An 11,339-nucleotide genomic window follows, 5' to 3' on the forward strand; every position below is an offset into this window, starting at 1 on the left:
GAGGCTCCCGCTGCCGCCACAGGGCACAGACCGGCTGCCAAGGCCACACTTTTGGCAAAAAGAAGCGCTGCCAGGTGCACAGCCCTGGGCATGAGCCTTGTGAGCTGCGGGGGAGAGTCCAGCCCTGGCCCGGAGGAAGGTGCCTAGAAGAACACGGCGCAGGCCCCCCCGTGGTGAGTATCTGGCTGGCAGATGGGGTGGCAGGGACTGGAGGACCAAGCGTTCCCAGACCACCAGGAGCCTAGCTGCCCTCAAGAGACCTGCTCCTCGGGACCCCCTAGCACAGGGGGTCCTGAAGGCTGCCTTGCCTGGCTTTCCCACCGTCAGCGAGAATGGTCGCTGGCATGGCCCCGCAGTGCTCCGATTTAGTGAGTTGAACACAGCTGGCCCTGAGATGGACCACACTGGGGAGGCCTGCAGAGGTCTGACCCACAGTCTGCAGACACTCTGTGTGCTGGGGCCTGGGGGTGCAGGTGACAGCTGGGACCCAAGAGCAGGCTAGCTAGTGAAGGCTCATGAGGTCTCTGCGGCTCCAAAGCCGTTTGGGAATGCCAGTGTGGGCTCACAAAACCTGGTGGGGTTCAGAAAGGCTGGCAGGGCTCTGGAAGGATGGCTTATAGGGGAACTTCCAGGAACAGGGCCAGGCTGTCAGATCCACAGGTAGGTGGAAGGGGAACAGCTCAGGGGGCTCAGCTCTCAGACTAGGCTGGTGTGGAGGCTTGGCTGGCCCTCTTGGAAGTTGCTCAGGCCTGAGTCTGGCTGAGGGTAGGGAAAAGCCCACCCTCTCTTTGAGTCTGCATGCTTGGCAGACACTGCCCCCTGGTGGCCAAAGGGAGCCATGGCCCCGGGCCCCATGTTCTTGAGGGCCCATCAGGTCCCACCACCTGCTGGCTCTTTAGGGATATCGGTGATCAGAAGAGGGAACTCAAGTGGGCAGACGGGGCGGTGAGGACTGGAGAACCAAGTGGCCCAGACCACCAGAAGCCTAGCTGCCCTCAAGATGAAAGATCACAGAGGAGCAAGGTTTAGCGGCACAGGGTGGGCAGCGCAGGCTGAAGCCTGGACCTCACTATCATCCGACACCTTGGGTCGACCAGCAGGCACCCCAGTTCTTCAGGCCACAGCTTCCTCCTGTCTGGAACAGAGACAAAGCTGTCTGTGGGACCAAGGGCCTCCAGCTACTCTCTTCTCCAGCTAGTCCCGCAGCTCTAACCCTGTAGCACAAAGCGGGAAGATCCCGGAGGGGGAGACCATTTTCGAACACCCCTTTCCCTCCAGCTGTATGGGTCCAGCCTTGTGAGCTTAGGCAGTCGCTGAGCTGCTCTGAGCCTTGTTTGCTCATTTGGAAAACGGGGATTATAACACGCACCTCATGGAGAGGTGAGGACCGAAAGGAAGAACAGGTGCAAAGCACAGCACATAGTTAACCTCCTGATGCAGCTACTTCTCCTGGGTTGAGTCCACCTATCCAAGCCCCTTGTTCCTCACCTGGAGATACTGATGGGGAGGGATGACCTTCTCAAAGGATAACTCATTTCTCAATGTTCCGAGCTGCCTCAAGAGTAGGGTGGGGCAACAGGTCAACCGGGCTGATGGGAGATCCTGGTATTGACAGAGATGGAGCCTGGACGTGGAGGCCCTTCTGTGCTGCCCCGCTGGCCCCTGCCTAGGCGGCAGGTGAGTGGTTCTCTTAGCGACTCCCACCTGGTATTGAGGAAAAGTGGTTTGACTGGGGAGGGAGAGCAGGGTTTGCCCTGGGTAGGCATCAGAAGTAAAAAGGCAAATGGTCAGGGAGGGACCAGGAGTCTGGAGGAAGGTCAGTGCCCTCAGGCGACCTCTCCACTTGGCCCCCTTAGGCAGCAAACCCATTCTCCTCCAACCTAAACCCTTCCTGAGCTCCCCCACCCAACCAGAAGCCATCCTCTCGGATCTCTGCTGCCCCCGCCTTTCCCGGGGCTCCCTCCACCCCGAGCCCACCAGGATGCCCTCTTCCTCCCTGAGGCTCCACTTTGTCTCTCTGCGCAGCCTGCCCTGTGGCCAACCCTGGCTACTCTGGTTCTGCTGAGCAGTGTCGCTGAGGCCTCTTTGGGGCTCGCACCCCGCAGCCCCGCCACCCGTGAAGGCCCCGCACCAGCCCCGGCGCCCCCCGTGGGCCACCTGCCAGGTAGGTGAGAGGGCAAGGGGAGTGGGTGTCCCGAGGCTGGGCCGGGACCCAGCGCATGCCTCCATCTCATTCTAGGTGGCCGCCCGTTCCGTTCCTGCAGCGGAAGAGCCCGGCGACCAGCCCCTCAACATCCCCGGCCAGCGCCCCCTCCATCCGCACCCTCGCCGGCTCCTTCCCGCGGGGGCCGCGCAGCGCGGGCTTGGGGCCGAAGTGGCAGTGTGCGGGCCTTGGGGTCGCGGGGCTGCCGCCTGCGCTCGCAGTTGGTGCCAGTGCGCGCGCTCGGCCTGGGCCACAGCTCCGACGAACTAGTGCATTTCCGCTTCTGCAGCGGCTCTTGCCGCAGGGAGCGCTCCGCGCACGACCTCAGCCTGGCCAGGCTGCTGGGCGCTGGGGCCTTACAGTCGCTCCCCGGCTCGCAGCCAGCCAGCCAGCCCTGCTGCCGACCCACGCGCTATGAGGCTGTCTCCTTCATGGATGTCAACAGCACCTGGAGGACTGTGGACCGGCTCTCAGCCACTGCCTGCGGCTGCCTGGGCTGAAAACTCTCTCCAGATGGCACCCTTACTCGGGAATCTTCTTGCCTGGAAGGGGCCAGGAGCCTCAACCAGAGATGGACATCACAGGCCTCGGCTGGGCAAGTGATGGGCATCGGCCCTGGAAAGATGGAGGGATAACTGGCCGCAGTCCTGGCCCTGCGAGTCCCAGCCCTGCAGACCCCAGAGACCTGGCTATGGAGACCCTGGGACCCATCTCACAGACGCTGGCGGGACCAGGCCCCAGACCCAGGACCCCTCCTCTGGAGAAGCCAGCAGTCTCTGAGCTCTCCGCCTCAGTCCAGGCCCCGGGGAGAGAATTGGAGGAGAAGCATTGCAATCACATTGCTGAAGTGAGCAGGCCTGGTACTCACTCCTGGGAACTGGACCCCTATTTATTATTTCTAAGTTATTTATTTACTTCTGTGGTTTGTTGGATCCTTTCCTGGGCAGTGGGGGCTGGATGGGAAGAATCGGCTGGTGAGAGATCACGCCCTGACCCCATCCCACTCACAACTGCAGGCTGACTCAGCAGTCCCAGGCCTGGCCTGGATTGCCAGCTGCCTCCTCCACCAGCAGCTCGGGGACTTTGGGTCAGCGGGGGGTAGGGGCATGGAACACAGAGTGGGTGGCAAAGGTTTGTTCACCAATCCTGGCAGGCCAGCTTACAGCCCCCTGCATAGTCTCCAGCACTTGGAACTTGGGGTTACTGGTGGAGAAAGCCCTACCCCTGGGGCCTCGGGCGTCCTGGGGGCCTTGCTTAATGGGCGAAAAGCACATACTGCCCCACTCCAGTCATTGATCAGTGTATGCACTGCCTCTGCTTGCAGATGGCCCGGTGTGGGGATCTCATTACCCACAGAGCACGAAGCAGCTCAGGACAAGAGAGCATCTGAAAAGGCCAGTGGGAAGCTGCTTGGTGCAGGGGTGGGGGAGGGCACACAGAGCATGGAAGGGCTAAGAAGGCAGGAAAAGGTTGAGGGCCCCAAGAGGGACCTGCCTCTGGGGTGATGACCAAGAATATGCATTTATGCATTCAACAAATATTTACTCGGTGCCTCTTATGTGTCAGACACTGGGTAGACATCAGGGATACAGAAGTGAAAGGGACATGGTCTCTGCCCTTAATGCTAAACTAGGAGAAACAGACATTAAATCATTACATAAATACTTTTAAATTCAGTTTGGCACATGGTATGAAAAAGGACCAGAGGCCAACAGTTACACACACTCATCTGGGAGGGAGAAGAGGCTGGTGCTGACGCTGGCTTTCCCAACCCCCCCCCACCCCCACCCCCCGCCACCTCCCAGAGGTCAGCACCGTCTCTCTGAGAGTTTCCGCGGGTACCATGAAGCCTCATGTCCTGGGTCCTATGAATCTGCCCTACATGCTTTTCTTCTGTGGATTTTCTAATGTGTTTGGGAAGAATGCCGAGTCTGAGGAACCATGGGGCACCCAGAGGGTCTCCCCGGAGGCAGTGGGATACCTGGCCTGGAGCTGGGGAGGGCATTTGGGCTGGAGATGCATTTGGGCACAGAGGCAGTAGCTGCAGCTGGGGTGCATGAGAGCACCGTGAGAGCGAGGTGGGGTCTGGGAGAGACCCTTCGGGCATGTGACACTGCAGCCCAGGATTCCTCCCAGACCACAGAAGTGCCTGCCTGCTTGGGCACATGCACACCCCTTTGGCGCAGACCAGAGTGAGGAGATGGAGAGAGTTCTCTGAGGGCTGCACTCACCCTGGGCCCAGGAGGAGAAACAAGCCCGTGCTTCCACTCTCCGGTGTTCACCACCTCGGTTCTAGGTGCTCCCAAAACTCTGGCGCTCTCCTGCTCCCCTCGAACACCCCCTTGGCTCCTCTCTCTGTCTCCAAACTGACACAGGACCCCAGTCTCCAGTCACCCCCACCCCTGGCGAAGAAAGCGGTACCAGTGCCGTACAGCTCGCACACACCTCAGAAAGGGCTGGCCTGGCCCTGGTCCAGGGTAAAAGGGGACAGACAACCTGTAATCCCAGGGCCGCTGGGGCCAGGGAGCCCCTGCTGGGCAGACTTGATAGCGGCCTAATCCCCACCCCACCCCCACCTTCCAACCCCCACCCCTCTGGCGTTTCTGCTCTCAGAGCCTCTTTGGGAGACGGAAGGAAGCCATCTCTGAGTGCTCACAGCAAGAGAGGCAGGTCGGAACTCCAGCCAAAGGTTCTGGCTCTCAACACCCTCCCAAACTGGCAGTCCTTGAGGGGGTAGGTCCCCCCAACTCGAGGCCACATTCTGGGCCCCAGGGAGACAGTGCCCAACATCTCACAGAGCCCCAGCTGATCTGGCAGCTTCTACAAGAACCAGTCCAGGCAGCAGCTCACAAAACCCAAATCCCTCTTAAAATAATAATAACAACAACAACAACAACAACAAAGCTATGTTCCCCAAAGGAAACAAGAGCTGCACTTCTCTGCCCACAACTCGGCAGAGATCACCAGGCAGAGGGCCTGGCCGGGCGGAGCCCTCTCACCGCTGGGGGCCCAGGCGGCTCCAGTATCTGCATCTTCAGTTGCAGTCTCTGTGTCTCATTTACAAACCCACGTTGTCCCTTGGAGTGGTCTTCCCAGAACAGTGGCCTGGCCTCCTCCAAAGGGGTGTCCAACCACCACCTTTGTAAGACAGAAAACTACAGGTGGCTTTGAAATGACTGTTTTTCCACTTCAGAGAGCTCCCAAAACTTCCCTCTAGATTTGTTTCATCCAAGAATCAAGGCGCAGGGTCCCATGTGCCCCCGCTGCCCTTCCTGACTACTTTCCCCCTCTCTTGCCTGGGGATTCCCACATTCCCCTTCGCTGGAGACCCTGTGATGCATTGTGTGTGTGTACAGGCCACCTGAGGTCTCCCCTGGAAAAGGGTAAGATGGGCAGAAAGCTGAGAGGTCAGAGAAGAGACCTAGGCAGATCGTGCCATATGAGACCGTCTTTCCCGCTCACAGGAGTGCTTCTCAGCGTGTTCTGAGTTGTAGAGTTCTTAGAGAATATGATGAAAGCCAAGGATCCTCCCTGACCCCCGCAAAAGAAATGCTTGAAAACCACTGATGTGTAAATCTGGTGAACAATTGTAGGGGGTTCACTGACCCTGAAGCTCATTCAGATTCCTGAGGAGTCCATGGCCCTCGAGGTGTCGTGCCCCATTCTAGATATTATTATTAATGTCCTCCTGTAGCCAGATTAATTTCTCTGTCTGCTCTCCGGACTCTGTATCAGGGCTCTTGGTCTCAACTATTTACAAACTTCCCCATTCTTCAACCTTTTTTTAATTGAATATCTCCCTTCCCTCTGCATTTACACTTGATAAAATATATCACAGCATTAAACAAAATTGACACTGAATACAAATATACATGTATGTGCATGCGCACATGTGTGTGTACATGTGTATATATATTTATATTTCCTCCCACCTCTCCTCCTTCACCACAGAAGCTCTTGCTGAGACCACCAGTGACATCGTCATTACTAAACCCAAAGGCCACTTCTCAGCCTTGTCCTTTGAACTCCCAGGAGCACTCAGATTTGTCATCCCCCCTTGAAAGCCTGTCTTCCAGCCCCTATCTTGGCCCCATACTTTCTTGCACTTCCTCCCTCAACCCCAATTGCTCATTCTCAGGCTTCTTTTCCACTCTCTGCCTCTCAGCTGTCCCTCAGGGCTTTGACACAGGCCGTCTTCCCCTCCCAGTCCCCTCTCTCCCTGAGCGGTGTTACACACTCCCACGGTTTGGGTTACCACTTCCGGGCCAGTGATGGTCACATTGTATCTCCAGCCTGGACCTTTCTCCTGAGCTCCAAGTCTGTGTATTTCCAATACTTCTGTCTGAACATACTCTGCACCCTCGAGCTCAACTATCTGTCCTGGCAACCTTCTGTTTGCTCCCTCAGATCCAGTCTCCACGCTTCTCTGCCCTGCTCTGAGACTCACATCAATAATCTTCCCTGCTCTCCAGTTTCCAAGCCTCCTCCAGTGCTCCCCTGCATGAAGGGCACCAACCTCCACCCAGGGACGCAAGCCAGACACTTGGGCAACATCCTGGACTCCTTGAGCTCGGTCACTTCCCTTATCCATTGGTCTTCAGAGGTTCAGATCTTTCAAGTCCACCCCCTATTCTGTTGCAGCCTTTATGTTTGGGGGAATGGTTTATCGCTTATCCTCCTGACCGGTCTCTTTGTCTCCAGTCCCAACACCCTTCAGTCCCTCTCAACTCTGCAGCCAGAGAAATCACTGTTCTCTCGACACCAACTGAACACTAACTGTAATGCATCGGGACAGTTATGGGAATTCGGAGCTCAGCTGGAAACATATTCTGCCATCAAGGAGACCATAGTTGCAGGTGGAGGTGAGGGAAGTGTGCCAGGTTTAGCAAATAAGAAGATAGGACATCCAGTTAAACTTGAATTTTAGATAAACAATACCTACTTTTTTAAGTAAGTGTGCCTCATGTGATAATCAGGCAGTATTCAAGTTCAAACAGGACACCAGTACCAGGTGTCCTGTGTTTTGTCTGGCAACCCTAGGTGGGGGTAAACAAGTAAACAAAAGTGCAATTTGCCACCGGAAGACCCCAACGGATGACTGGGACACAGGTGTGCATGTCAGGGTGGGGGGTGGGGTTCTGCACACAAAGGGAGAGGAATCCATTCTGCCTGAGTGGAGGGGGGAGAAGAGCCACAGAAGTCTCTGTGGAGTGGGTAGCACTTGAGCCAAGCCTTGAAAAATGAAACATTTGCACCAGGTGGATGAGGGGCAGCGGGCCTGTCCTGGTCTTCCTTTATCACCTTCATCACCTTTCAGCTGTGAATTCACCCTTTTCACTGACTACGCCCTCTCCACCCAGGTCTGCGTCCCAGCCTCGGGCAGGGATAGTGGGTGAGGGCCTCTTCCTGGGCTTTCCATTTCAGCACTGGGTCACTGCTACTCCTAAATTCTTTAGAGTTCCCTTCACTTCTCACCAGCCAATCCCTCTTTACTTCAGTCCCCTGTTGTAGTTCCAGATTCTTGTGTTGCACTGTCCCGGTGTGCCTACCGTGCTATTCCTCCTGATGGGCCCTGGCCAGACACACAGCCTGCTCAGGAGAGGCAGCAGCGTGAACAAGGCAGGGAGGTATGTATGGAGCAGCCTGGGGTATCCCAGGAGAGCAGCAACTTTATAGAATTGGGGTAGGAATCTCAGTAAGACAGAGGCGAGATGATGAAGGTCCTTGAACGCACTATACAAGGAGCTTGGACTTTGTCCTGGGAGGAGCCTCAGGACAAAGAGCTCTAAGTGGGATTGGCTAGGGATGTGTTTCAGATGGGCCACTGGCTGCAGTGTCTAATTTGGACTAGAAGGGGCAAGGCAGTGGGCACAGTTAGGGCCGCTGCAATTAGGACTATTTAAGCAACAAATGCTCATCTTGATCAAGAGCAGAAGCAGTGTGTAAGGACAGAAACAGACGTGTGACAATAAACAGGACTTGGTGGTGAACTGGTTTTGAGGGCTAAATGGAAGGGAGTGTTTCCAAGGTTCTGGCATGGGCGACTGGGAAGGAATAGAGGGGATGTAACATTTTTAGCATGTGATGGGGGTACAATGTGGGGAGGTCACGAGGTCTGTCCAGCCGTTCATGAGAAAATGTCCAGCCATTGTTAATATAATGAGAATGGTTTGCGCGACATCGATGTAAGCTGGCGGCCAAGGGGAGCAGACTGGAATGCACATGTGTGAATAATGACAACCTTACTGTTCTAGTCAGTGGGGGCCAGAGACGCCATTGAGTGACAATGTATACTGTGTGGCTGTCACATTCAAAATGACTGAGTGAGAAGAACAATGCATCAAATTTTGCATTAAGCTTGAACATTCCTCCACAGAAACTATTTGGATGAGCAGAAGGCTTTGGGGGACAATGCAATGAGTGCAGCAGAAATAAGTGTGGCACAAATACTTCAAAGATGGTTGAGAATCTGTTGAAAGTGACCCACATTCTGGAAGGCCTGCAAGAAGCAGAACGCCTGAGAATGTTGACCATGTACAGGCTGCAATCTACAAAGATTGGCGACTGACTGTGCGAGAGCTAGACACTGAGCTGGGGATTGCAAACACTACTGTGTCTGCGACTTTGACGCAGGGCTGATGAGACCGTCAATGAGAATCGGGAAAACATGATGGTGCAGCCGCTGGTGATTCCTACAGAGGGTTTGCAGAGTGTTTTGAACAGTGAGGGGAACTGCGTGAGGTCCCAAGGTGCCTACTTTGAAGGGGACTGAGGTGTCATTGTCCTATGTATAATGTTTCTTATACCTTCTTCCATAAATGCCTCTGTTTTTCATATTGTTTTCTGGACACTAATAGTACTTTCCGGCTGGATACTTCCTGAACAGACCTCACACATTTCAACGTGAGGTGCCTCTGAAACCTGCAGAGGGCAAGGAACCTGGTGGCAGCTGAATGTGAGGGTCTGGAACTCAGAACAGTCTGGGCAAGAGAGGTCCAGGCATCACAGCTCAAAGCCAAAGCAGTGGTGGGAGACTGAGGAACAAGGGGAGAAGCAGAGGGTAAGGCCTGGCGAGCCAATGTCTAAGGAACACGGAGAGGGAGAGGGCAAACCTGCAAAGGAGACCAAAGTGGGTGGTGAGAGTAGTAGAGAAAAACAGAACAGAACAGGGGGAGGGCATGGTCAGCAGGGCCACATGTGGCAGAAAAATCAAGTCACATAAGGACTGAAACTACCCATTGGGCTTTCTTGCAACATGGTGACCTACAGACTCAGGCTAACCTTCTTGCTGAAAACAATTAAAAACACTAGACAAAATATATAGTTTTAAAAAGTAAATGCATCTTTTTTTTAAGATTTTATTTATTTTTATTTCCAGAGAGGGAAGGGAGGGAGAAAGAGAGATAAACATCAGTGTGCAAGAGATACATTGATGAGTTGCCTCTCGCACACCTCCCCAATGGGCACCTGGACCGCAAACCAGGCATGTGCCCTGACTGGCAATCGAACCAGGCCTGCACGCAATCCACTGAGCCATGCCTGCCAGGGCTATTCTGATTTTTAAAAAGTGAGTTTCAGAAGTCAAGGTCTTAAGGCTAGAAAGAGGTTAAGATGGGTTTTGAACACAGGCCTGAGACTCTTAACACTGCACACCTGCCCCCGAGTTCCCAGGTCCTTCCACAGTGAAATCTCCAGTCAGCATCAGAGCCAGGGCACATCACAGCCCTAGGCACAGACCTAGAATCAGTTACTTTATTTTGGCTTCCTGTTTCCTCCTTCCAAATCCCCGCTGCCCCTACTCTTTCCTCCTTCAGTTTATCCCACATGTTACAGGTAGACTTTTCTAGAATGCAAACCCAGTCATCAGCACCCACTGGAAACCCCATCATGGTTTCATATTGCACTTTGTATAAAGTCTAAACTCTCCAAGAGTCTGTTTTTCCCAACGTGTCTTTCCAACCTCACCTGTTACTCATCTCCTCCTGCTTCCTCACCCCACCTATATCCCCTTAAACTGAACACAGATTGCCAGCTGTGCTTCAGACACTTTCTGAATAAAGATTTGTTGAGTAACTGGATTCCCCCTGGACTTTGCTTACCAGCGAATCGAGTTTCCTCCCTCTCTCCCTCCCTTCCTTCCAGTCTTTCCCTTCTTCAAGTGTTTCCTGCTCCGGGAAGCCTTCATCTGCCTTCTCAGGTCTCCGCCGCTGTTGCCAATGGCCCTTTCCTCCACTGAACGCAAGTATACGGGTTCCGCCTCCCTCCCACTGCCCGCTGGAGTAGCTGACAAGAGTTAATAAAAGGACAAGTGGTAAGGGGAAGGGACTGCTGGGGTCTGCAGCCAGCGTATCCGTGGCTGATCTCTTCTACCCTGGCCGAGGGACAAGATAAGCTCAACTTTCCCCAACCTGTTTCCTCATCTGAAAATGCTGAGTAAAAGCCCCGCCTTAGAGTTGTTGAGAATTGATGCGTAATGTATGCAAAACACTGTTCGTAGCCACTTAAGTGTGAACTAGTCCTACTCTAATTACATATAAAGAGAAGTTGCTTCCAAGAACCTTGGGAAATTCTCCGAGCACTGTCCATGGTATGAGGTTTCCTGGTTGCTCACAGGGAGGTTCCGACAGCCGTCCTTTCCCAATCCTGGGGCAGCCAAGCCCCCTTTCTCCTCAAAGTGGTACCGACGCCTTACCCGGTCCCTTTCCTGGGGCCCAGGATGCAGACGAAGCGGAGCACTACTGTGACCTATCCTCTCCCCCACACCCCATCCCACCCGCCCTCCAACACACACACACACACACACACACACACACACACACACACACACACCCCTTTTCCTCCAGCCTGGGACTCCCACCTCATCCACCCACCCCTTGAGAGTCACACAGTCCCAGGGAGTTGCTCTGCAGCTCCCCTGCCGGTTTCACTGGCGGTGCCTTTCGGCCCCAGTAAGCCCGGGGCTCTCGGGGCTCCACAAGTCCCCAAGCCCACGTGCTCCCGGCCTCCGCCTCGAGGCACCGCCCTCCCGCTAGGCGCACTTGGACTACATTTCCCAGGGTGCCCAGCGACGGGTCCTCGGCTCGGCGAGGTCCTCGCGCGGCACGCCGCTCCATCGCCTGCTCGGTGGCGGGCGGAC

At 54.9% G+C, this 11,339-nt stretch overlaps 1 protein-coding gene across 2 annotated transcripts; it reads left to right on the top strand.

Moving 5' to 3' along the window:
- The first annotated feature begins 72 nt into the window (after window positions 1–72).
- Window positions 73–3,077, top strand: ARTN (artemin). 2 transcript variants are annotated; one of them, XM_045859683.1, is made up of 4 exons: window positions 73–173; window positions 1,616–1,677; window positions 2,026–2,164; window positions 2,240–3,077. In XM_045859683.1, the coding sequence occupies exons 2-4, from the start codon at window positions 1,618–1,620 to the stop codon at window positions 2,701–2,703; spliced, it is 663 nt and encodes a 220-aa protein (XP_045715639.1). In that variant the 5' UTR covers window positions 73–173; window positions 1,616–1,617; the 3' UTR covers window positions 2,704–3,077. The 2 variants fall into 2 exon arrangements, with proteins under 2 accessions (XP_045715639.1, XP_045715640.1); XM_045859684.1 differs by lacking the exon at window positions 73–173 and adding an exon at window positions 914–1,038.
- The last annotated feature ends 8,262 nt before the right edge of the window (window positions 3,078–11,339 follow it).

This window comes from Phyllostomus hastatus, unplaced genomic scaffold (genome assembly GCF_019186645.2).
Source record: "Phyllostomus hastatus isolate PE091 unplaced genomic scaffold, TTU_PhHast_1.1 phas_scaffold_182, whole genome shotgun sequence".
NCBI classification, from domain to species: Eukaryota; Metazoa; Chordata; class Mammalia; order Chiroptera; family Phyllostomidae; genus Phyllostomus; species Phyllostomus hastatus.

Bases quoted from the DNA above. Each gene is read 5' to 3' on its own strand.
- ARTN (XM_045859683.1), top strand. From the start codon at position 1,618: ATGGAGCCTGGACGTGGAGGCCCTTCTGTGCTGCCCCGCTGGCCCCTG. The intron at 1,678-2,025 runs GTGAGTGGTTCT...CTCTCTGCGCAG, and splicing joins GGCCCCTGCCTAGGCGGCAG to CCTGCCCTGTGGCCAACCCT. The intron at 2,165-2,239 runs GTAGGTGAGAGG...ATCTCATTCTAG, and splicing joins CCCCGTGGGCCACCTGCCAG to GTGGCCGCCCGTTCCGTTCC.